The sequence below is a fragment of the Ambystoma mexicanum genome, chromosome 6p, assembly GCF_040938575.1.
Source record: "Ambystoma mexicanum isolate Mex_15411 chromosome 6p, UKY_AmexF1_1, whole genome shotgun sequence".
Taxonomy (NCBI): Eukaryota; Metazoa; Chordata; class Amphibia; order Caudata; family Ambystomatidae; genus Ambystoma; species Ambystoma mexicanum.
The window spans coordinates 1443583477-1443610670 of NC_090935.1; the positions used below are offsets into that span (position 1 = coordinate 1443583477).

General features: G+C 48.1%; 1 protein-coding gene across 3 annotated transcripts in view; it reads right to left on the reverse strand.

The window, feature by feature from the left end:
• Positions 1 to 25982, reverse strand: part of PRAG1 (PEAK1 related, kinase-activating pseudokinase 1) — a 75877-nt gene extending 49895 nt beyond the window's left edge. The window contains exons 1-3 of one of the 3 annotated variants that reach the window (XM_069626179.1): positions 25789 to 25982; positions 8749 to 9171; positions 1064 to 2940 (exon numbers count right to left, since the gene is read on the reverse strand). In XM_069626179.1, coding sequence (XP_069482280.1) covers positions 1064 to 2940; positions 8749 to 9096 — 2225 coding nt within the window. In that variant the 5' untranslated portion in view covers positions 9097 to 9171; positions 25789 to 25982. Of the gene's footprint in view, positions 1 to 1063; positions 2941 to 8748; positions 9172 to 24796; positions 24922 to 25498 lie in introns of those variants that run through there. The other 2 variants (XM_069626178.1, XM_069626180.1) reach the window with 2 other exon arrangements.
• Between the last annotated feature and the right edge of the window lie 1212 nt (positions 25983 to 27194).

A 27194-nucleotide genomic window follows, 5' to 3' on the forward strand; every position in this document is an offset into this window, starting at 1 on the left:
ATGCATAACTTCATAGCGGAGGGGTTTAAAATATGCTTTGTGTGTTCAATCCACAACAAAAAGCATTGGTAAGTAGATTAGGCGGCACAGTAGAAAATATGTGCGAGGTTACCAGGAAGGGCTTCAGGCATGTACAGGGAAGGCCTTCAGGCATGCACTGACAGCTACACAGCGCCCCGTGCTCACCGTACATGCGCCACCCTATCTTCAGTGCCCAAGCACATCCAATACCCAACAAAATGTGGTTCATACCGACTGTGTCACAGCACCACAAGGTGAGCCCTTCTTTGCTCCACGAGGTCCCAAACAGGGAGCCGGAGCCTGCATTCGACACTCCACCAACGGAAACTCTTCATTCCAACCACACGCACAGAAAAAAAAAAACATGCCAAAGTTAAAAAAAACCATACACGTGCACCCGGTTGCTTAAAGTCTCGAGTTCCCTTTCACCAAGCGAATTTCTGACAGCATAGCGACAGATATTGGAGTCAACAAAGGATGACGTAAGGTGGTCGACGTGACTTAGAACAAGTTCTATCATCAGCCGCAGGTGCTAGAAGGGGAGTGGTGAGCAAAAGGATAACCAAAAAGATTTTCCCCAATGAAATTAAAAAATGTTACCGCTTTCAGTCCTCGAGAGCATTGCTTAGCAGGTTTCAATAACTTTGGCTGTTCTCCAATTTTCAGACATAGTAGAATTCATGTATTTACGGTATGCTGAATTCTCGGTGCCCATCTGCTAACCAGCTATGGAGATGCTACATCAAGCAGCTTACATTTTTCAAATTATTACATAATAAAAAAATAAAAAAAGATTTACATTAGCGGAGATAGCCTCTGTGTTGGGGTCTCCCTCCGCTAAATAATGACTGGTAAGGTGCTGGCATCCTTACCAGTCCTTATCAGACCAATAAAAACCCGAATATTAAGCCCAACTAATTACTAGCGTCAGCTACTTCGTTTCAGCCTCCTTTTTTAACAAATACCCACAGCCGGAAAGAGTGCACATTCCGTTCACAAATGATTACTACAATCAGACAAAGATGGCGCAATATGCACATACCTGGGTTGTTTCTTTGGCGGGGGTGGTGGTGGTGGTGGTTGAGGAGGGTAATCGTCCACTTCTCTATCTCGGATAAACTCGTACGGACAGGATGCAGATTTGCTCATCCCCATCCTGCCTGCACGGTCCACGGTTGGGCTGTTGTCAGAGTGGAGGTTGCTTGAACTTTTGAAGGCTCCAGCTGATCGAAGATCACTTCCTCGTGCCTTGGTCTGACTGGAGAGACACTCCTCCTCTTCCTCCTCCTCTATTCGGCCTTGCTTGCTCCATGCAGCGTGGTAGTATTTGTGCCTCCTTTCAGCAGCTAAAGGGAACCCAACCCTACCTGGCTCTTCTGGAAACGATCGCTGAGGAGAACGAGGGGAAGAGTTTTCAGACATGGTGGTAACATGGCTTGTCCTTGTAGAGGATGATGTGCTAGCCATGTCCTGTTTCATGATATCACAAAACGTTGCAACGGGAGGATTTTCAAGCAATGCATGCGATTGTTCACAAGAGTGCTGACCACTCTTGGATATTTTGGGCGGGATAGATGGACTTCCCTGTGGTTGGTGTGTATTCACGGTTGTTGAGGAACACACCCGAGAACTCTCGCTTTGACCCAATCCTTTAATTTCCCAGCTGCAATCCCCCCACTGGAAGGAGGGCGACAATGTCCCAAAATCCTGGCCGGAGACTGGGCTAGTGCAAGACCACTGAACACTAACTGCAGAGTCGGGGCTGCTCAGATAAATTGTTCTGTTGTCTTCCTCTGTGTGAGCCGCCATGACAGTGATCTTGGCTGTCACTTGTGTGTTCGAATCTGGATTCCTGTAAGGCGCCCCTTCAGTACAGCTCTCACCTGCTTGCTTCGTGCAAGAGCTATTGGAGAGACCATTAGTCTTTACTGGAGCCCGTGCTGTATTTCCTAGCAGTCCCTTTTTTCTTTTGGTACTTTCGGCATAGATGGGCTCACTTTTGCTTGCCTCTATCTTCTGTAGTAACATAGGATCGGCTACAGTGCTGTGTGAAGAATTTCCATGGCTTTTTTCATACCTTTCTTTGTTTGAACACTGGTGCTGCTCTAACTCTCCCGACAGACGATAGTAATTACCTTCCGGAGGAGAGGCGAGAGGGCTCTCCATACTGCTGGCATAGGGAGAAATGTCTAACGGGCTGGCCGACTGAGGTAAGGATGTAGTTTTGTTCCCGTCCACACCAGCATGATTTTGTAAGGTGTCTAGGAAGTATCGGTCTCTTTGATGAGTCCGTTGACAATTCACGGTGGCGGTTTCTTCTTTTTTGGCCTTCACAGTTGCTCTCGAACTGGCTAAAGAGTCTGGACTGCTGAGCCCTGCTGTGGGACTTTTGCAATCACCCCAGCCTTTCCCGCCTTCATGGGAGGAGGCCTTACAAGAGACGGGACCCCCCGTGGAACAGTTTGTGATCTGGCAGTAGTCCCCGCTCTCTCTCCGGCAAGAAGTGGAGCAGCCATTTCTGTCCCGCAGATCGACCCTCTCACCTGCTTTGGTCTGAATGCACAGATAACCAGTTGTTTCGGTGGTAGCACGATTCCTCGCGTCTCTGCAAAGACCGGTCTCCTGGGTAAACCCGCTTCGAGTAGTGGTTAGTTTTTCCTTGCACAGAAAATTGGCCTTATCGCCATGCCCTCCGATTTCAGTTGTCATCTTTGCGCTGCCAAAGGAGGTGCTTCTTTCCGTTTTCTTGTCTGGGCTGTGCAAGCCCAGCGTAGAGTAACCAGGGGCATGTTGAGGCCCACTGCCACCGGCTGCGATGCGGGCAAAGGTTTCTGTGCCGTTAAAGTGGTCAAAGAAGGTTCTGGGCACATCATCGGTCTTTAAGATGGAATGATTCGAAGAGGCCTTCCTCCAGCTGACCTAGGCATTTCAAAAAGAGAAATTTAGCGGTTACATATAGTGACAAACACATGAAGTTACAGCTCTGCTACGGCCTCTGCTGCAGATAGCTCAATGCGAATGGTGGGTTTGTGGCTTCAGCTGTTCTGACACATTTCCTTTCTGTTAAAATGACTTGTTACAAAACCAAGAGCCAGACAAGAACGGCTCTCGCTTCCTCTTAAAGACCCGGGAAAACACATTTGCTTCTGTTGCATAACGAATCACGTGGAAACAAAAATTGATGAAAGTACGTAACTATTGAATCGCCTCATTTTAGATTGTTCAGTAAACCTATTTAATGTTCTTTTTAGCGACAATTCTTTCGGAAGTAAAGAAGCATTCATAGCAATTATGAAATACGAAAGTAATGTTACTGTAAAGTATTTAAAAAACCATGAAATGTGAAAAAGAAGGCACGGCGGGTGTGTAAAAGGTAACACTACTGTGTATTGAGAAATGTGCATCCTTGACTATTTAGGAAAAATGAAACAGGAGTTGTGGAACGGCCCAGTGGAAGTGTGGTGGGGAGGGGGTGCTTCCTACAGACGCCTTATGACAGCTGCAATGGACGGGACTAAGAGGCAGCAAACATCAACAACTTGAAGCGCCCCATGACCTCCCTTTTCTGGTTCCGGACACTCCCGTGTGTACTCTACAAATTAGAAGCCACCTGTAAAAGGCCTCCCATACCATCTCCAGTGTTTGCACTGTTTCCAGTGTCAACACGCTTTACCAAGGTGCCCCCCCTTAGTCGGATTCATGGGCTCTTGTGAAGAATCCCCAGCAAAGATGGTCAACAAGTTGCATCCAGTGGGCCTAATTTCCTGCACGGAAATTTGCATGCTGGCAAACACGTTCATAAAAGCCACCACTCACCTGAAGTGCTCCGTTTGGGCACAACAACAATGACGCGCATGCCAGAGGAGACATTTTAGAAAGGAATGCAAGAAGCCGCCATTAAAAATCAGAACAAATGCCAAATTCTACAGTTCTAAAAAGGTAACAAACGCATCTGCTGTTTTTTTTATGATTCCCTCTCGTGTCATTTTCCGTTCCCATTTTTTTTTTTAAACGTCTAAATGGTTTAGTTCCGTATTCTGAATTGTAGAACACGTTCCTACCCTGCATTTTCTCTTCAACATAAAGAGATCTTCCATATTTATTATGGGAGAGTGTCTTCTGATTATTTTGCTGTGTTTACCAGCTCAAACATGTGTACCCTCCACACACTTCGAAAATCAATATTCGTTTCGAAACTTTCATTGTAGTTACAAATTATTGATAAAGTCTGATACATTTGGGGTGTTCCGGTTTGGGACTATTCCACTCGTAAGTGTGAAACTGTTGCTATTCCAGGAGGCCATTGGGGAGGTTGATGCAACTACAGGGCTCTGGACTTGTAGCCACACGTGGCAAAGACATTGGCCTTCCGTGTCGTAATTTATAGGATATTTTTTTAACTAAAAACGTAGTCTCAAGAGAAGCCCTATAACACACTTAAGGGGGGGCTGGCCAGCTCCCATGACACATCTACAGCAAACCAGCGGCGCATGGCATAGTGCACCCTGGCATCGCCCTGCAAACGGCAAAAGACTGGGCATGCCGCTAGCCCCGTGAATGCCTGGATAAACCCTTTCTGGACCGGAACCAACATGGGGCGCCGCATGGACCTGTATTGTCACTACCATCTAAACAGACCCATGAGTTGGTAGTGAAGAGATGGAGGGGACTGTGGGAGGGAAAGGAGGGCCGCCAGTGAGTCACTCATTCTAGAGATGATTTTGGAAAAGCCAAAGGCAAAATCAATGTCAGAAAGAGAGCAGGAGAAGGAATACGGGCAAACGTGGGCTGGAGAGTCAGATGGCTTATGGTGGGGAGGAGAGGAGCTTGGTACAGTAGGCAGCCGTAACTGCGTCTATGATGCTGAAGAGCGCAAGAAGGAATTCTTAACAGTCACGGCGACCAGGACTTCTAGCAGGTTTATGGCAGTGGTGTAGGCACATGGTTTTCCTTGGTGTCTTTTCCCACTGTCCCATTTCCAGGCTCATCTCTTAAGACGTACAGGGAAACCATGTGTATCAGCGGTTTCTTGCAGGTATAGAACATTTCACTCCAAAGCTGCATAGCAAGGGGCCACGGACATCAGAACTCCGATTTGGAAGCTCACTGTAGACCACGTGAACGAAACTAGTGGATTTGCTATAGCTCCCAATCAGAAAAATTCCAATGCCAATCGACACCAATCCAACTTTTGCTGTTTTTCTGGAAGACAGATGAAGGACTGAATTGGGTTGGCATAATACAGGTAAGCTGGCGAGATGGCTGCTAATATGTCTGGAGGGTGCCCAGGCAGTATAAGGTTTGTGCATAAAATGTTAAGACTTGTGCACTAAGCAAGGACTAGAGTAGACTTGATATCCCGTAGACGGTATTATGGTACTTTCTTTTTGGCCCGACTCCATGTGCAAGCGTGGACTCCATGACAGGCATATAGAGCATGGTTTAAAACTAGTATATGTTCAGAGTGCCCTTCTCTAGTTGGGACTGGTTGGCTTCTCAAGTATCCAGAGTCTGGAATTTTTAGGCGTAGAGTGAGGTACCCAAATGCTGGCTCTGCCACTTGCTCAGTTGGCAAATTTACCATCCCCTGTACCGTGGTTTCTCTAGCATGATCTGAGTGCTCGGCAGATTTCTTGGAGATTAATCAATAAAGGTTTAAAGAAACACAAAGGAAAAATCGCATGATTTGCACTGCCCTTCAACGCGGGCCTAAAAATTGTGCCGGGCAGTTTCATGCCGATTTAACACTGGTGTGGCACCTCAGTTATATCTAAGCACTGGAACGATTCAATTCTGCTGCTAGCCGTAGAATCCACACATGCTGAGGAACCTTAAGAATATCTTCTCACTTCAAAAACCTTCAGTAATGGGCAGTGATACAGTAAATTGGTGCTTTGTAAAAAATAATTGATAAAGTGACGACTGTCCCCTATAGAGGAAACTTAGTTAAACTTGGTCAAATAACACCACAAGCTCCTTCAGGGGCATGCTAAAATTTAAAAATTCAGGCACATCTGTAATCCAACAAGCATTTGGCGAAGCAACCCAGTAAATGTATGGGGTCATGCCAGGTTGTCCGATTTCCAGGTTTCTTACTGGGCTAGTCAATGTCCAACTTGTCTTTAAAACCCACCCAAAGAAAAGTTTTAAATCCAAGAAGTCCCCCCCCCCCAACCCCACCCATGTCAACAGGAATGGTGATACTGCAGTCATAAGGGAATAGCACCTCGGTCCAAAAAGGAACAGTCCTACTGGGGTCCTGATTGTGATCGAGATAACAGAACCAAGACTTTCCCTTTTTTCAACCCAGACTCTTTGCGTAACACCACTGAAGGCGGTGGCGAGTTTAAGAAGCTAGCTCATCACTAGTCAAAATGCCTTTGGCTGGTCAGTAATCTTCAGGATCATCTCTTCTCTCCCAGTGGCATGTTTCTGGGGCCTGCCCTCTTTCACCAGGCCCTTGCCCACAGCCCCTTCCATGCTTTTCCTTTGCTTCCCGCTTCCCAGGGTCTTCCCCTCACTTTCTGATATTTGGTGCTTCCAGGCTATTGACCCTGCTAAACTATCTGGACACTGGAAGAGCGTCAGTGAGGCTTAAAGAGCAGCAGCTTGCCCTATACTGATAGGAGGCAGCTGGGGAACTGGAGAAGCGGACTGACACCATACCCATAATCCATGTCCCTTTCCACTCCGATGCTATATACTGCACAGGCTCAGCCGCAAGAACCCCAGAGCTTTTATACCGACCCGACAGAGGCCTGGCAAACACAATCATTCCTCTCCCCACCCCCCCGCGATTCAGGTTTGTGGTTAATGTAGAAACATGCATTTAATTGTGAATTGTTCTCCAGTTACTTCGGGTGTAAAATGTTTTTTGTTCTTCTCAAAAGACTGAGGGTGCGGAGCACTCAAAGCATGTGTAAACAAGGAGAGGAGTGTCCAAGGGATAATAGAGCAGGTAGTGCCCCAGGCAGGCATGTACTCATGAGGTTAACCTCGTCTCAAAGGAAGCCGGGGGGGCTGGAGTGCCGCGACACCCGAGAACTTTCCATATTAGCTGAGCTTGTGTGCCAATATAGGGAGTGAAAGTCACACCACTGCGTTTGCTTCATTTTTTATGCATATTTAACCATGCCTTCTTTTGAATATGAACTGTTGTGTATTCTATTTGGGTTTAATGGGGACCTCTTTGCATTCTGAATTGTACAGTATTTTGTTTCATGTAAATGGTGAAAACCGAATAAAAAGTATTTATCTCATTCCAGTCTATTTCAACTATTGAGCCACTGATCACGACATAGGACAACCACCTCGTAACTTGTCAAACCGAGTGCACCAGTGAAGGACGGGCATTTATAATAGATGGAGTGGTACTGGTCAGAGTGTCTAATACTGACTTTTGCTCGACAGGTGACATAACAGTGTGCTTTGGTGAAATGTGATGAAGGAACCTGCCTAAGCTTAAAAGGTGGAGGGGGCTTTGTGCTACCCCAACTATGCCACCAACAGAGGGCAGCGGTTTGCCACATGGGTAGTATCCCTTTAAGGAGTTGCTGTGTTTTTGACCCCATGCAGCAGCGAGTCCTTGGGAAATCACATACTGCCTGGCGAAAGTATTAGCTAGGGGACGATGCCCTATGGGGTGCTCGCTTAACAGGGAAGAGTCTTGGGGTATGAGGCTCAGGGAAACCGAAAGGCTGAAGTTCAGAGAGAGAGCACAGACAGGCAGACTCCTATGAGCCAGAATCTCCCTGAACATGCCCATAAACGGGAAACAAGATGGTGGCTGGGCTTCTTAAAGGCTTGGGTTGTATACGTACAGGTAAGGGAAGGCGGGTCACGGACCCAGAGAAAGAATGTAACACGTTTCAAATACACAAATCGGATTGGAGGAAGTCCCAATAGACACCTGAGTGCAGATAAAGAAGGGCGAGAAAGGGATTAAGCCCCTATAAGAATGCAGGGCGCTGAGAGAAAGATATGGGTCTTTAGAGAAGGAGATGGGAGTCCGTCAGGTGAAAGGGGCATAAGACAGGACTGGGAAGTAAGGAGGAGGTAGGTAAAGATGGGCAGGAGAGGAGAGAAAGAGGCAGGAGGATGGAAGTAGAGAAGCGGGATGAGAAGGAAGTAGTAAAAAGACAGTGGGGAAAAGGTGGTTAAGAACAGAGAGACTTGCAAAAGGTGGAAAAGAATGGCGAGGAGGAAGTGGAACAACAATACAGGGAAAAGCAGGTGAGGCTTGGAGGCAGGTCCCAGGAGAATGGAGGTGGTAAAGGAAAACATGAGGAGGAGGGAGGAAAAAGGAACAGCAAAAGAGGCAGGGGAGGAGATGACTTGGCGAACATCAGGACATGGCAAGAGTGAGGAGAGGTGGAAGGGAAAAGAGCAAAGTGGGGAAAATCTAAGATCAAGCAGCCCTTTAAGCACCGCATATAAACTATTGGGTGTTTACTTTTCTGTTCTTGCCTTTAGAAAGATAAATACATTTTTAGGCTGGAACACATACTATATTATTAGAAATCTTTTACATGTAAAACTATGCTGTCACTTACTATTACATTTATCTGTATTTTTTGTTTATATGCTCTTGAAGAATTGCTTTTTGGGTTTGTGTAGGTTTATGTACATAGAACAAGCATTGAGCAGATAAGTGACGTATTCGCGGGAAAAGGATCCAGGCCTTCGGCACTGGTCATATGGAGCGCGTGCCCTAGTACGCACACTCACCTGCGGGATACTCTCTGGGGTCATAGTGGTCTCAAGCCAGGCATCAGACACTTCCGAGCTGATCATAGTTGGCTTCACTGCGATGGTGGGCTTGGAGTATGGGGAGGCGGTCAAAGCCCCGTCGTCCTCATGCACGTTGTCGGCCTTGCTGCGGAGGATCCCGTGCAAACCTTGCTTGAGCGCCTGGCTGCTGCCAGGCCGCCCCTCGACGGGACCCTGCTGCAGCCCGTGAGAGCCCCGGGGGTGGAAGCAGTTCTTGCAGGAGCCAGGCTTCCACACGTGTTCCACAAAGTCACTGCACACAGACATTTTCAGGCACCCTGGTTTCAGAGAGACGGCCATGTGCATCCTAGTACCAGGAGGCCCTCTCTCATCTTGTGTCCTGCTCTACAAGGAGCCGCGCTCTAAGTTTGTTGGCTGCACCTGGAAAGGAAGAAGAAAAGATGAGTGAAAAAAAAAAAAAGAATTGCTCAGTTATGTTATGCAGGGAAAATGTGGATTTTCATTTTTTCAAAGCAGTAATTGCACACGCTATGCTCCAACCACAAAGGCTCATTGTCTGGGCCTTTCCTTCCACAGATTAACAAGGGCTGAGGGTAAAACCAAGAAAATGCCAAAAGCATTGCCCTGTAATGAGAGTGCTGCGGCCGCAAGGAGGTGGAACAAGCCCTCTTTGTGCACCCACGGTGCTAGGCGCTTAGTGTACATGTCAAGCCAGTAGACTGGCCGTGCAGCTGCTTCACAGACGTCGAGGAATTGCGCGGGCTGCAGCGGGGCGCGCAGCTCACGGGGGTCAGCCACGGTGGAGCACGTCAGTCCATGACTAAAAAGGGGGCGCGCGCTTGGCTCCCGCCCGGCCAGCACATGAGCTGCAAAGTGATCCTCGACAGCAACTTTGTAACCCTGCATTAAAGAGCTGCTATGAAATAAGAACCACTCTCATCCGCGCGCGGCGCAGGGACATTACACGATAAAATCGTGCTGACAAATGAAACGCTCAGCAACTTTGAAGTACGGTTCTCAACACATGTAGCGAGCGACTATTTTTTTTTCTAAAGGAAAAAAAAATATATATATATATCGATAGTCATTGTTTTTTTTTTAGCACAGTGCTTACTAAATCAAGACTACACCAAGCTACGTTCCCTCGTCCATATAGTAATTAATACATATTAATGTGCCTATTGTTCGGCTCTCTACACACGCTAGTATCATCTCCAAGTTCCTGTGACTTGTACAAATTACTCAACGATCCGCCACCTCGCCAATGCTCGATCGTGAAATGCTTGCTAGACGCGTGGTGGGTTTGTTTTGGTGTCTTGTGTAGCGCCCACATACTCTTATCTTACGGCGACAAACGGTTTGGCATAGGACAGCCAGCAAAAGAAAGAAACTGTTCAAACATCCATGGCAAACAGAAGAGTCTGTGCTCCAAGGGACTGTGCTGTGGGCCCGGGGCCCTAGACTACTTGTTTGGCTGAGGATGCTACTGGTTCTTTTCCATCCTACATCAAGCACTACCTTGTGAGACCACCCTCCTTAAAATAAAACACCTCTGCAGACCCTGCCTGTCGAGCCAACTATCGCCCCATTTCCATCACCCCTTTCCTGGGGAAACTGCTTGAGAAGTTGGCCCTCCTCCAAATCAACTCCCACACTGAACTTGTTGATGGTCTTCATGAACATCAGTCTGAATTCTGAGCATCCAGAGGCACAGAAAGTGCTCTTCTGAACAGCCTTGACAAACTGTTCGCATCCCCTGATTCCAACTCCCCAGCTGTCCACATCCTCCTTAATCTCACTTCTGCATTGGACACATTGAACCATTCCATCCTCATAAAAAAGCTCTATGATACCTTTGGTATCTCGGAGCGGGCACTGAACTGGCTTAACTCCTTCCTAACTGACCGCTCCTCCAAAATCATTCTGGGCCCTTTCTCCTCCCCTACTTCCTCCTCCACCTTTGGCATCCCCCAGGGTTCCATTCTTTCACCCTGGGTCTTTAACATATACCTTTCTCTCCTGGCACGCCTCATTTCCTCCTTCTCCCCCCCTCCCACTTCCAGTGCTACTCTGACGACACACAACTCTTATTCAAACTTCCTACTGACGCCCTTGCACCTTCCTTCATTCCTGACTGCCTCTGTGCCAGTCAGTCCTGGTGCATTGCTAATGACCTCTGCCTCAATGCAAGTAAAACAGAGATTCTCCCTATTGGGTCCCCTGCACCCTACTTCTTTTGTTCACTGGCCTTTCTCCATGCGCTCTTCCCCTGCCCTCTCCTCTGAAGCCAGGAATCTCTGAGTCATCTTCGACTCCTCCCTCTCCTTCATCCCCCATATTCAGGACTTTGTCAAGAAGTCCCACTTTCAGCTCTTCCTTCTCAAAAGGAACTCTACCCTTCCTCACCTTCCCACAGAAACTCAATGTCACCCGTGCTCTGGTCCTCTCCAGGATAGACTATTGGAATAGCCTCCTCCTTAACCTTCCTTCCTCCACCCTGCGACCCCTCCAGCTAACCCAGAATAGAGCAGCAAGACTTATCCTTGGCCTCCAGCCCAGGGACCGCATTTCTCCTGCCATACAAAGCCTTCACTGGCTCACGGTCTCAGCACGGATTAAATTCAAATCCCTCTGTATCATCCACAAGGCTATCTGGGACCGGGGACCACTCTATCTTCAATGCTTCCTGATCAAATACTACCCTTCTAGACTACTCCTTTCTTCTGGCACCAACTCCCTGCGTGTAAAGCGGTTTGCTAAACAGAGAGCTGGTGGTCGATCACTTTCCTCAGCGGGCTCCCTCCTGTGGAATAGCCTCCCCCTCCCTCTGCGTCTTGAGCAGGACCTCCTTAAGTTCCGAAAAAACCTCAAGACCTTTCTCTTTACCTCTTCCTTCTCCCCTCTCTTCCCTGCCAAGCATACAGTAGCAGGACTGATGTATCCTCGGGGCCCTGTCAACATCTCTCATCCCAGCTGCTGTCCATTTACTGCACTTACTTAGTCTCACCCTTCGTCTCGGGAAAGCTCAGTGGCAACATGCCCGCCTTGGAAGCAAGACAGCACAGAGCCACACAGGTTCGATCCCCGGGTCCGTGCTTAGAAGCCTCTAGGTATTAAGCGCATTATAAATAATCATATCATAACCTCTCCACGGGAGGTTGCACTTACATTCTTCTCTCCTTAGTACTTCACCCGGAGCACTTCTCCATGAGCACCAGCACCTATCCCTTACCCCTCTCCCTTCTGCACTTGCATGTTATGAACACTCACAAGGCATAGTAGGTTCGTCTCACCTCCCTGTTATTCTCATTATTTGTTTAATACTATTAACTCAATTGTTTATCTTTGTTGCATTTATTGTCTACCTTTCCCTATCTCCACCCGGTTGCCCTGTGGGCGCTTTGAAACAGTTTTGCTAATTGTTTAAGCACCTAACAAATGTCCAATAAATAAATAGACCCCTGCAGTGGCGGCTGTTGAATTTATGAACGGGAGGGGTGTAACTCTATGTGTCAAATATGCAGGAACGACTTTGAGCGCAGCGAATAAACCCAAGCCAAACAAGTGGGTTCGGGGGAAGGAGGGATCCCCCACAAAGATTTGTAAAATAATTGGCTTTTTACAGCACTTTCTGTGAAAGAGTGGGCAAAAGCCACACTGTTTGCAATCAAATGTGTATGGTATCACATGAAAAAAAACAAATAGATGTAAATCATCAATAATGCACAGTGCCATTTTCAAATGCATTTTCAGGATTCCTTTATCCAAAACATATGCCAGTGTATAAAACATGTTCATGCTGGCTGTGCCCATACATGTCCATGCATGCTGCAATAGTTTAAGTCAGTATTACTATATAAGCCAGTAAAGAAATACCATGCCACACATCCAGACTGGCTATACCAGGATAGGCCATTGCACCAAGTAATCACACTCCTGCTTGCTTTTACCCTTGATTCAAAGTACAAACATTCCATGACACACAAATACTATATGGCTATACTGCAGCCACCAATGTAAGCCAGTCTAGCCACATATTAATCATCATGTTTGCCTTACCTATTATGTCAAGTAAAAAGTAAAAAATGCCATGCCACAGCACAGTAACAAATTAAATGCAGACTGGCACCAGTGATTTAGGTCAGTCTAGCCCTGTGACAACACTTATGTTAGTCTTTCCTTTGATGCCAAGTAAAAAATGGCATGCCACATTAAGAAAGTATATGTAGACACTACTTTCTTAATCTGGTATGGCATGGTTTACTTGGCATCAAGAGTAAAGCAAACGTAGTGTTATGTGGGTAGAATGACCTACATTCAAGGTAGGCCAGTCTAGCCAGGTAGTAAACTTATGTTTGTATTACCCTCCACACCAAGTAAAAATGTCCTACCACAATAAGAAAGTATTTGTAGACTGGCACCACTAATGTAGGACAGTGTAGCCACGTAATAGCATGTACGTTTGCTTTACCCTTGATGCACAGTAGCTGTACGAGACAAGGAGGCGGCCCCCGCCCATCCAGTCGTGGGCCGCGACTGCCCCAGAGGGGGATCTTGTAAACACCCCTGATTTCCTTGTTCTATTGGCAGAGTCACTGGAATGCCCTAATGAACCTCTCAAGTGGGGGAAGCAGGGCTGGCTTGTCTATAATAGGTGACAAGGTGCCGACCCACCACCCATTATGGAGGAGCCAAATCAGTGCAGTGAGAACACTGTATGCTAACTTATCTGCAACAATCAGCTGAGAGAGCACCCCATGGCTGGTTTTATCTGTTCAGTGAAACATAGTTTCCCTTTCACTGTTCTGTACCCCAGCGCACATGCCCAACAGGCAGTGCAAGGCCAAGGGTGTTTTGCTTTCCCTGCCTTGCTTGGCCCATTGGTGATGCACACTGTAATATTGGAGGGCCAAATGTGCTGGGGGTGCTCATGTGCCTCCCTGAACATGTGGCAGGCCGGCGGCGGCGAGATGGAAGTGCTCTGGCTTTACCACAGGCCCGGAACCAGGAAGATCACCCTGCTTCTTGGTTCCCGTTTGCATGCTGCGCGGGGGCCGGAGGGCCATCCATGGAAGGCAGTGTGACGCAGAGATTGGGCAGTATGTAAGAGGGAAAAATGTAAGCATAGATTTCTGTATGCAAGCATGCAAAGGTTTGTGTCTGCAAGTGCCTCTGTGAATGAGAAGGATTGTGTATGTTTGGATGTACGTTGTGATGAACCTGGACTGGCTTCAGGTAATGCTGAATCTTGACTGAATGTCACAATCAAAGAAGAATGACACACCTTTCGTTTGTGATGATATACATAACACAACAATCAACCTCTGGCACAAGGACGTCCTGGAGGGGCGGAATAATGCTAGACCGCGGAGCCAGCAGTAGCTGCCAGAACAATGGCACCCGGACCGGAAAAAATAAGCCAAGATCAAGCGAGAGACGGAGACAGGAAAATGACCATCTCGGATGGTGGCCCGATCACACAGAAGCGGTGATGGACCTGGGCCCATTAACAGATGCCAAGGCCAGACCAAAGCAGAGAGAACAGATCCCCAATCTCTGAGTGCATTAGCTGACGAACAGAGCAGTGGAAGGGAAGCAAACGCTCCCGAAGAGGTAATGCCGTTCAGGGGGTCGAACATTGATATTCAAGTCTGGGAAGACCACAAGGGTTACAGTAGCCAGATAAGCTAGAGCGGACAGACGCCCTACGGAAGCAAGCCTGTCATCGGGCTTTGGAGAGCCCCGAGAAACATTAATATTCTAGGCTGGCAAAGCCACCGATTGTTAAGGGAGGGAGCATGGAAAACCCAACGGGCAGACACCCCACCGAGGCCCAGTTACAATACGCCTGTCAGGGGGCTAGAGGACTTGGGGAGCCCAGGAAATACGAAACCTAATGAACAGAGCTGGAGAGAGAGAGAACCTGGAGGTTGCCAGCCCGTAAACACAAAACAACATTGTAAAGCATCAAGTTGGAAATGGTGGAATTGTATTACGAAAACCTTTTCTTCTGGTAAAGAGGGAACCGTATTGGAATTAAGATTTGGCATACAAATCTTGCAGAGCGGTGGAAGACTGTACTGCAATAAACTGACAAACCTTTTAAAAACGTCCTGAGAAAGGGATCCAAGTAATTAGGCTGGGCAAAAGCCAAAGACAGAGGCTATTGCTCCGCACCCTCCCAACCCCCCCATAGACAGATAGCCAATAGGGTTTGGACTATGGACAATTTCTTTTTGGACTTTGACGAGCACTCTTAATTTTAGTTTGGTAGTCACGGAACTTCCCTCGTAGCGGTAGGGCTAGATAGGCATTTTTATTTGAATAAAAACCCTTAACATGTCAACAATTAGTCCGACTACTACTGCGGGTTCTTCACAGCATGTGAAGGGGAGAGTATCCGCAGTATGAATGTTTTATGTGCTTGCCTGTGTGATGGGGCATGAAGTGGGCATCTGATTAGGTGATCCTGGGTGGAGGGGTACATTGGTGCAGTGGCAGCCAGCATAGACATGTTTTCTTACAGTGGCCATTTTTTCTGTCATTATGGACAAATTCTTTACAAGTGTTCTTACATGGGTTGTGGTGCTACATTGGAGCCAGCAGCCTGGACATATTTCTAACAGCGGGCTTAACATTTTAACCGGCATTGTAGGCCATGATGCCAGTAAAAAGGCCATTGATCTTATAGGGAAAACCAATATGAGTGCTCATGGTGGCATATTGACCTACATTGGTGCTGCCAGGCTGGACGTTTTCATACTAGCATGGCATTTTTTCCTGGACCAGCCAACAGGATTATGTTCGTAAGTGAGGATGCAGGCATATATTGGTAGTGCCAGCATGGGAATGTCTGGACACAGTCAGCAAGAAAAGTATGTGCATGCTGGCATATATTTTGGTCAAAGGCATCATGAACATGCTCATGTATACTGCTGATGACTTCGCATTTATTGGACTGTTTCATGTGAAACCCTACAAAACTGACTACACTCCTGCATATATTCATGGAAAACATGTATTCCCCAGTGGTCGAAGAGAGCTTGAGCGGTGCTACTCTACTTTTTTTAAATTAAGTGTTACTGTTCCTATACTCATTTTAAAAAGAAACTGTTCCAGAATGGTTTAGTTTCAAAATAAATTGTAGGAAGAAGTTGAAACTTGCACTGTCAGTGCACTGTTCCCTTAAACAGCAGGTGACTTTGTTTGGGGTTTGTATTGTGTGTGGGAGGGAGTATGCTGATGGAGTTTGGGTGCAGGCCAACAGGGAACATATTTCCACTACTTTCGTACACTTCGACCGCTGGTATTCCCCTCTAAATAAAGCAATTCACCACCTGGCTAAATTCTCCAGTCTGTCGCCCTCCCTTTGACTGCTTTACCAGCATCCACACAGTTTCCTTTTGATTTCCCCATCCCATCGGTGCCAAGATAGGACACTTCCTATACCCGTTCTGGACACTTTTTGGATTCATCTCTATTTAGCCACTGGAGCGGATGCAGCAACCAATCAGGGTGCTCAGAATGCAGGTTGAGTCGGCCAGCAAAAGCGAATGCCCGAGCAAGCTATCAAGGATGCTCTCTCACATGCCTCTGCAACCCGTCCACCACCTTACATTTAATAACTCAATATTTACTTGCCACAGTGCTTCTTCCTGTCCTTGCCTCAAGCCGTGCCTCCCTATTTTTCGATCTGCGATTGGAAAAAAAAGGCTCTTCCTAGGGCTGCTTTTGCCTTGGAAACGACATTGTTTTTTGTAGAAAAATGAAAAATGTTACTATCATGGGAACCTTTTTTTACCAAAAAGAAAAGAAATAACAAAACCAAAATCGAGTGAACATTTAGTTTGTGCCGTTATCTCCAGCTGGCAGGCCTGTAACAGCGGGCTCAGCCTGCCACCCCCCCCCCCCACCACGAGCAAATGATTGCCTAAACACCACTGCTTCCCAAACTTGCTCCCTGTGCTGCAATTGTCTTCTTGAGTTGCTTTTGTTTTACGCTTCGTAACCATATTGAAATATTGAATTGATCATATTAAATTGAAAATGTATTCCTGTCATCAGCAACTGGCTGGTGATTGGCGATCACTCACGTCTATTTATTTAAAAGGTTTTAGTAGTTCTTTAGTCTAAATTAGTGCCTTGTAAAACGCAAGCTCATTGCCCCTTGCCGGGCCTAACCTGCCTCAGAAGGCTCAGAGCCTCTGCGGTGTCCAGAGTGCTTTCCGGGACTGGCCTCCACGGAAAGGCAGAGGGGACTTCGCCTTTTCCATGGTGGCCATTTTTCTAGTTTACTTTTTTTCCATATTGGTTCTAATGGCCGCCATGGAAAGTGCAAAAGGACTACACATAGTCATTTCTACCTGACCGCCGGTAGACATTTCCCCCCCCCCCAGTCGAGAAACGTTGCAGCGCCGTTTCTCGACTTGAGAAAACATGCAATTAGTAGCCTGGTACGATGTGCCGGGGTACTAATGGCAATATGACCTGAGGAGGGGGGGCATTACTGGTTGGGTAATGCCCCCGGGGCTCCGTTAAAGCCCTCGCTTTGCTCAGGCTTATAACTATGGCCCCGATTACGCCCCCCTCCTCAGGTCATATTGCCCAATTGAACAATACAGAGAACATAACTTCATGCAGATGTCTGTAGATCGCGCACAGGGTGGGGTGGGGGGGGTGGGGTTCATTCGGATATGATACACAGCAATGTGGGTATGAAGCCATAACAAAAAATAACTTTAATTAATGGGGTCAGAAAATGTCACACACTTAGATGGACTGTTGGGAGTAGGAAACGCTGTGCACGTAGATGGATTTTGGGGGTTAGGAAATATGACGCACTCAATGGAGTTAAGGGTGGTGGAGGGAACAGCCATGGGGGTTGTACCTGGATATGCGGGTCGCCTGGCATTGCATCTAGAAAAGGCATATGCAGGTTAACTCTTATTTTACATTTAGAGCATTTACGCCTTAGAATGTTTAGCCCACCCATGACGCTCAAAGATATGTTGATACCCCTCCATGGCACTTATAAAAGTTAGCCATTGTAACACAGAGTGGTTATGTGCAGGATTCCTTGATATCGCACCAAGTTGTCCCTTTGGTAAGCATTTATATAATTTGGAAGATATGTGTTAAGACTATAAAGGTAACCTGCCTATTGAGCTCGGAGAACCCTATTATCCTAGTTGCTATGGTAGCCTGTCTGTCCGTCCTAGAAGATGCTCTAGGACAGACAGTCTAGTGCACTTGGTAGACTTGAGGATACGCTGTCCATAGTGCCTGCAAAAGTCCATGAAGGCAGCTGGCTTTGTCTTCCCCACAGACAAAGGTCACCTTTTAACCGTCTGCACCTCTGGTTTATAATACTGCAACTGGATACTACAAGACCTTGGTGGCAAATTGATATCTAAATACAAACCATGTCTAGTTATGACATGGTGGCTACTGAGATCACACAATTATTCAGCCACAAGCATTGGATGTCATTATGGTCAGCCTGGTGGGCTGCAACTCATTAATGACAGGACAGATATGTGCCTTAGCTCTCTGGCCTGTGTGTTCCCAAAACAACCATGTCGGGCGGATCCCAAGAAGCCAATCTTTTATCCCCTTGAGGGTTGTCAATTTCCTCCAAGGGAAAGGAACCCTCCCAGAGAGGTCTCCTGGAAACCAGTGCTTCAAAGACATTCCTGTCATTACAATGGCCACCTTACACCAGGGTGCCGATTACTGGAGACCTTTTGAATTAGCCAGACACAGGAAGGGGTGGATTTTGTATAGCCAGCAGAGAGCTTCAGTCCAGAGAGGGAGAAGCATCTTGGATTGTACTAGAGTTCCCAAACGTCCTGTCCCTCGCCTCACTTCCTGCAGGCAAAGCCAACTGGGTATGACATCAGCAGCCAAAGGACACTTGTTACAGCAGCCTATATTGCACCCTTTAACAACGAACACATCCACTGTAGGATATTGCCTATATATTTGCGGATTCATCTTTGGAACACTTCAGAAGGATTCACTGGAACCTGACTGGAAGTACAATCTACTCCAAAGTCCTCTGCCAAAGAGGTGAGGACAGGAGCTCCAAGGAAGATGGAATCCTGTCTTCCCGACCATCACAATGGCCTATTTGGGATGACCAGCTGCCTCTACAAGGCCGACCCCCGAAACATTGGTAGCCAGGACCCTACTCACTGGAGGTGACAGAACCCTGCAACTGCTCTCTACAAGCCTTCCTGGTTGGAACAAGAAAGTACACATGTTGCCCCTGATCTCCCAGCAACCACTGGCTCTCCATGCATCTCCGAACTGTCTTGATACTGGTTTGTGCAACTTCTACACTATCCAAGCTGCTGCAAGGCTAACAACATAGGCAACTTTGACAGCGATGCTCGACTTCCGGTGCTCCTCTGAGTTTCATTCGATGCCAAAGCTCTACTATGTCCACATCTGAGGCACACTGAGCCACCCAGACTCCAACTTAACACCACCTGCCTAGTAACCAGTTTCTTCACAAGCTGACATTGCTGCAGTATCCTGATGCAGTGTTCAGTCAGTGGAGCCCACTCCCCAATGAATACAAGTTTCTGCTCTGTGCAGTGGAGGCCAACGAGTCTTCCAGCGTAGCAGACCTGATATCGCATCCCATTCCCCTGCATCTGCAACTTGCAAGTCGCCACTGCTGTCGTACCACGCCGCCTTGTTGGATCCTGTTGATGCTGCTCAGTACAGAAAGCATCCAGGCACCCAGGTTGATGCTGAAAAAAATGAAAGGTATTTGAAGTCGTCCTGTCCCCCTAGTCTGCCTTAAAAAAAAGTACCCTGGTGACTTAAGCCCCCTTCTGTACCTTTTAAAAGACATTGAATAAAGTTTACATTTTGCTGCTGAAATCTTTGTGGGAGCACCCATGTAAAAAAAAAACACAATATAATAATAATTATTCTTTTATAACGCGCTTAATACCAGCGGGGTCAGGATTCAAAACTGTGTTGCGTTCCGTTGTCTTGCTCGCAAGACAAACGCCTTACCCCTGAGCTATCTCTCATCCCCGTATGCCTATTTATCCTAAAGTCTACTGTCTCTGTGCTTTCTATTGCACATTTGGGCATAGTAGTGTTTTTTCTTTTTTTTTTAGTGGTTTGCATTTGTTAGTTCAATTAAAGATAGTATTTTTTGTAGAACCTTGGTTGGGCACTCTTATTTTGGTATGAAAAGACTATTGGTTGTTTTGCTCTTGTACCCGCTCACCCCCCTCCTGAACAGAACAGCCCTGTCCCATGTTACAAAAAGAGGCAAATGATGTACACCTGTCGGCTTTGTCTGCTTCACCTTTACGATTGGGATCACTGCTGGTTCAGTAGTAGTGTGTGGCTGAAAAGGGACTTGAGCCACTACTCATTGCTGTACTCCTGCAGGAAGTAGTCATGTTGTCACACAAGCCAACACTGGACAACCTGGCTTAACCAAGCTTCCCAGATTCTATACTGCCTTATTTCCCTACCGCCCAACAAAATAAAAGTGGTGAGGCTAGACACCAATATCAGTATTGTGGGCAATCACGAGAAACTGAACACTTTAGTCCACTGCTTCTGCTTTAAGGGGCTGCCCTCATTAGAGAGGCTAGGAGCGGCCTTGTTCGCCATTTTACAAACACAAACAGCCTAGAACCGAATCGGTTGTTTGTAGAGCATCTTTTAACAGAAGGCAATCAAACTCAACTAATCTGTTCATAAATACACTGCTTTCTTGGGAAGGCCGCTTATCTAATCAGCCTTGAGGAATGCAGCACAACACCCTGCGCTGACTTCTCCACGCCGCATCCCAGGGCCTAGGCCCTAGGCAGTAGGTCTCCTCTTACACTAAAAATACGCCTCGCACCCAGACAGCTTTGTCCCGCATTCCGCGCTGCTGCCGTTGCAAAAGGTCCAGTAAACAGGCCATGAATAACGCAGGCATAAAAAAGCAGCGGTCCTGTGGGGGGCCGTAGACGCAGTTGGCATCTCCAGTCCTTTGGGCATGTGCCCAAGGGGGGGCTGGCAACAGTCCGGTGCTGCCTAGCAACAGCGCAACAGAAGGTGTGCGCGGGCAGGGAGTTGGGGGGGCGGGGGGGACTGCGCAGCAGAAACATACACCCAAAAGCCGAAACGGACGCACCTGTCGCGTATTCACCCACCCTACGAAATGGTCTGGAAGTGACTTGTGCTTACCAGGTGTTTCGAGTACTTAGGCTTCGCTTTCCATATGGCATAACAAGGGGCTGCGCTTTCATTTAACTAATTACTAGGGTGCTCGTGTTGAACTTAAACACAGCACGTGCGTTACCAACTGCAATTCATCGTAGCATTCGGTCAGAAAATGATCGACTTCCTGCGGTGATCGTTTAGGCTGTCGGCTATTTTATGTTTCAGTGCGAACTGAAGTCTTGCGCACATTTTAAACGTTAATTTGCTCGCGCAGCGTTTTCCAAACGCCGGCCTGCTCGCGTGAGTTGGGTTTTGCATCACAGAGGCGAGAAACGGCAGGATATCGCGACAAAGTGGCAGACTGTCACGGCGGGAGCTTGATTGACAACCGCAGTGGGGGAGGCCATGGGGAAGGGTGGAATGTCGCATGCCCCCACCAGCTTGTGTGACATGCAGAGGAGTGTACGGTCTCACAGGAAAAAGCGAAATACAAATCAACACTTCGAGGGATAGGCTACTGACAAGCCACAAGGGGAGGGCGGAAGTTGGCTTAACAGAGAGCTTCACCCCTACTGGAAATTCCAGTTACACATGTTTTCAGCTAGATCCAGCTGTGTGTGTGTGTGTGTGGGGGGGGGGGTGATATGATCGGTTATTTATAACGCGCATAATACCCAGAGGTTTCTAAGCGTTTCTAAGCGCGAACCTGCGTTGCTCCATGTCGTCTTGCTTCCAAGGCGAGCACGTTGCCGCTGAGCTATCCTCTCGAGGGTGGGGGGGTCGCTTGAATTATGGAGGATCAGCGAAAACAAATTGAACCGACAGACGTAATTAGACACCAAAAATTAAGTGTATTAGCCTTTTCCAGGCCTGAGCATTAATTTTACTTTAGTCCAATTAAAGCAATCAGAGTGGCACAAGTCTACCACTCGGAGAATGCGATTAGATAAAAAATGCAAGGTCAGGGTGCAGCTTGGTGTCCCCCATGGCATGGTGTCACCCAGCATCCGGTGACCCTGCACATAAGCAGCGGCCTGATGCACCTGGCAGCATCTCCACAGGCGGCTCGCAGGGTGCCTAGAAGCTCTATATTACCAGGGGAGCCACCCGTAACCTGTCAACTGGAGTTTCCACCAAGGCCACCAGCAATGTGGTGATGTCCTGTAAGTCTCCACGGCCCCCGCTCCCACTGTGTGATTGCACCTCTTATCCCACACCATGTCAAATGTTTCAACCATGCGTCCCCCCTGTATGACACTTCAATGCAGAACTATATTGTACAAAGATATACAAGCAGCACTGGATGGGATGCACAAGCGTGACACGGGTCAAGCTGAGAAGAGTAATATTACTGGGGAGTGTGTCACTGCAGTACCATTTCTCCAAACCAGTTTTTATTTTTACTATTTACACTGCATTGATTCTGGGACCTATAGAGTTAACTTCAACTAAACAGGTTAGATTCAGCATTCAAAGCCAATCATTCGTGGGGGAAAAAAACGGATATTCAAATGTGCTGCCCTGGTGACATGGAGTAAGCCTATTAAATCTACACGCCCCGTGGGTGACGTCACCAAGCTGCAATAAGCACGCCAACACGATTGCTGTCTCACATAGGCACCAACAATTGTCTGAATGGTGTGGAGGAGGGGATGGCAGTCTAGCTCGTGTGACCATCCGCCGATTGTGCTGCCAGAGAACACTTTATAAATGTGGGCTTAGACGCCAAAGAGCGCAGCTTTCAACACCGTACACAGGTGTCGAGATCACCCCCACCATGACACAGCCAGGACCCACTCGCGCACTCTTGCTGGGAGCCCGAGCACTGCTGCGCTGCGGCAGCACATGGCACAGCAGGGGTCGCAGCAACACGCTGTGTTTGGGACCAGGAATGCTCTAAATCCCAAATGAGGGCGCCCGAGTAATGTCTCGAACAAAAGGCAGCGTGCACCAGTGGGCAGGGCCATAGGCTAGTGCTTCTGACTGGCATTAATGAGCGCAGGGCGGTCAGTGGCTCCAGCGAGGAAGGTTGCCAAAATGGTGCACTTGTCACATCTACAGTGGCATTACACTGGCCGCTGGTGCATAACACTTCTCTGGGCACACAGAAGCAGTTCAGGAGGCACGCCTTTACCAGCAACATAAGAGTTTCAGGTTTAAAACAATTCCTGCCCATAATTTAGTTGTCAAGTTCCAGGCAGTGCATCCCTACCCTACACACCCAAGTTAAAAGTGTTAGTTAAAACCGGCTTGGTCCTAAAAGCGACATTAGAAACCAGTTCACCGGGATGGAGCTGCAAGAACCGCCGATGGTGGCGGGTGCCTTACACCCTTCCTTGGACACACCTGTCAGAAACCATCCCAACTCAAATATTCTCCCACACTAACGAGAACAGCAGGCACAGGGCCCGGCAAGACCATGGGCCTCATTATGAAGTAGACCCTGTAAACTGCCGCCTGATATCCCGGTGCCCCCCCCCCATACCCCATTCTCGTAGAATCCCATAGGACTCCATGGGACTGGGGACACTGAAGCACCTGCACGGTTGTTAACGGTGCCGAGCTTCTTAGAAAACACTGCAGGTAGGGACCCGAACTCCCGGCAGGTCAGGGCCGCCGGGCGTACCATGCCCCTGCCAGCAGACTCGTAGTTTGGCAGTCAGGAAAGAGTGCCGGTACTTTGCTACCAGCACACTTATTTCCGGACTGCCAAACTTATGAAGCCCCATAGACATGGAGACTGGAGTCAAAAAAGGTCCAACAGAAAGCAAGCAGCAGGGCCAGCACATTTAGCAAGGTATTGTGGCTCACACACTGATTCCTGGGGGCCCCAGGAATCAGTGTGTGAGAGAATTGTGTGTGAAAATGGGCGAAATTTTAGGGGGGGGGGGCGAGGGTGTTTGTCCCCCCCAACTTTCATGGCACACGATTATGTCCCCATTCATTTGAATGGGGCATTTTTTTTTCAGATGACGTCCCCCACAACATTTTCAGCAACGTTACTCCACTGCCTGGGGCCATCAAGCCCCAGCCCCACAGCCGAGTGCACCTCCCTAAGAGACCGTGCCAGACTAAGCAGCAAACGTTGATGCCATTTTCTGTAGTTCTGGGATGACTCTGGCACACCAAAACAACAAACTGCCCAGAACACATATCACACTCCATGTTATTACGATACTGGTAGGCACGGCCACCCACCCGCACTTATCTGCAATCACACGCTACTTGAAGACACAACGCGCAACCCCTCTGCCATAGAATGCAGCTAAGTCCCACACAAACATTCGGTCTAGCTGGACACAAGTCTCCTGGACTCACATCCTCACCCATCCACAAGCCAGCATCTTCGTATTGGCTAAAATGAACACACGCATTCTAAACTCTGACGGATCTCCCATTCCACGGACTTCGGTCCCCGTCACCTACAGCGCTTTGATGCCAGACCAATGGGCATAGGCACTATACAAACGCCATGTTACATTACATTCTCGTAGCAACAGATGTTACTGATATCACACCTCACAGGTACTCACTCATTGTATCAACCCCGTATTGCTAGGAGGCTGGCCTCCTACCCCTAACGCTCCTGGCACTGAAAACTGAACCAACTTTGCTATCCTTCCGATTAACCATGAAACGTCCACTTCAACCCCTCCCACCCCCACTAAAAACAACGCTAGGAAACGGACAACATATTCCTGAAAATTAGCCTCCCAAGCTCACGTTATAGTCCCTTTGCCCCTGGTGCCGGAAGAAGGGCACCCACAACATCTCTCACACATACAAATCATGATACGTCAGAAAACAGCTCAAAGGCCAATGCCATCTTGCACCTGCCCTTATGCCCACAAGCCCCACTCACCTCATGGCTACTTCAGGCATGCTGTGCCAAGCGGCGTGGGTTCGTCCCATCGCTCCTGTGCACCGAGTCCAACCTGCTGCCACCGTGCTCACATACCAAGATTTCACAAAAAGCAGCGGGGCTAAAGGAAGCAATTACACACACGAATGGCCACACAACCACGACCCAGGCATGCCTTCCAAAGAAGCAGAAACATGCCCGAGTGCAGCGGGGGGCCGGACGCCACCCAGCCCCGGCAAGAACCAATGGGCACGTTGGACCCCCCCAAAAATGCATTTCTGATTCTTCAGAATGTTTGCCTCCCGCCCACATAGGAAAAGCCACATACCAACCAGCCCGTGTATGCCCCAGACAGTCACTAACTAATCAAATACACCGGCTTGCAGCCACCCCCCACCCCCAAATATCCACTCTGCATCAGCCGTGGGCTGCATTTGTGCCCCGTAACATTTGCACGTGCGATCTCGGTGGCCATGAATGTGTGTCGGTCTGAGGTACACAATAGGGCATGTTGTCCGCCACGAGGCTTGCGAAGTTGAATTTTGATGCAATATTAAAAAGACACAATGCAACCTGACTGGGGGAAGATTGGTAACAACCTGGCTACATCGCCCCTTATTTCCGCCACGTTAAGTGTAAATATTGCCACGTGTTTACTCGTAACCACCCCCCAAAAAAAGGACCCGCGATTCCCCTGCTCACCTCTGCAGCTGCTCGCCAGAGTTCAGGGCAGCGTGCGCCTGGCGGTGCCGCCGCTTCCCGCCGCCTGGGAGCGCGGATGAGGCGACTGCAGCTTCCCGCTGGCCGGACACGTTCCCGAAGACACTGGCGAGGCAGCAAAAAAAGTGGCCCAGGTCGCTAGCAACATCCTGGAGACGAGGACAAACCCTGGGCGGCGGGAGGAATGCGCGCCCGGGGAGGAATGCGAGCGAGCGGGCGGCCCGGGTCCAGCAGCAGCAGCAGCAACTCTTGTTTTTGTTTGTTTGATTTACCTCAGCTCTCCCCCGGGAGCGGCAGTGCACGCAGTTCACACGCTGGCTGCCGGGCCGAGGGGCGGAGCTGGCCGGGGAGGAGGAATGCGGGCAAGGCGGCGGTGGCAGCAGGTAGCCAACAGGGCAGAGAGGGCCTGCTCTGGGCTGCTCTCCCATCCCGGGACACTGCGCTCCCAGGAGAGAAAGGGGAACCGGACCAGGCAGGGGGGGTGGGGCCTGGACACCCACCCCTGCTGCCTCCCACATTACCTTGCAAAGCTCTGCCTACGGGGCCGCCTCCCCTCACACACCTCGCAAGCACAGGCTCCTGTCAACAGTTGCAAATTCCCAAGACGGCGCTTGGAGGATATGTAGCTGCAGTTTGACATGTACTACAGGGCAGGATTTTTCTAAGGAAAAAGTAAACCCGCGGAAACTCATAAGTCGTTTAAAATGTGTAACTTAAAAAAATGAATATAAATAGATAAACTCGATATGCAGAGAATGAATAGAAAATGTGTATGTCCCGAATAATATTTTTATATTTTAAAATATTTGAATTCGATGAATGTTTTATTGAATTCAAACGAGGATAAAAGAAGAATGTTGTTTTTGTGGTGTCTATTTGGTGCATATTTGCCACTTCGGGATAATGTGATTTTGGGATTTTGTTATGTGTTCTGATATTGGAATTGTGAATCTTGAGATGCTGTATTTTCTCACGTGGTTTTCAAATTTTTGATTTTATTATTATGATTGATTGCGCGAAGTTCCCTGTGAACTGATCACGTTAATACATACACAAAATAAATAAATAAGTCATGTATTTGTGCATAGAAAAGTGGGACTGGCCCTCCTTACGATAAGTGGGATTTGCAAAGGGAACTTTTGCTACTCCTACTGATGACCTTTTCGTGCAATCCCATAATTTCTCAAATAGAGTGTTGGGTCATGCAGAATAGCATCAGAGGTAGAGATTGGGGGCGGGACGCAGTGGTGTCACAAGAAATCCGTATTATGGGGTAAACCGGATGGGGGGTAGGCAGGGTACAAATACAAGAAGGTGGGGAGGGGTGGTTGCACATCAAATAAGGGTCAACAGGACAAACTGGTATAAGGATACATATATTTTACCAAGCTGGTTTAAAAAACGTGCCATTGAGCATGTTCAGAGTAGGTTTAATGCAGTAAAAGTTTGCATCAAGTTAATATACACCCTAAAAAGTTAACTCATGTTCAACTTTTACAAAAAGGCCCTCGTGCTTACCAAGAGACTGCATTCTTTTAACTCGAGCAGGCATTACTCCCAGCACAGTTTCCAATAATGTGCAGACAAAATAAGTCAGTTTAACCGAAGAGATATCACTCATTTGTTTCTACTATTGAGTGGGTTGAACTTTTACTCAAAACCCCTCTTTCCCGCGGAG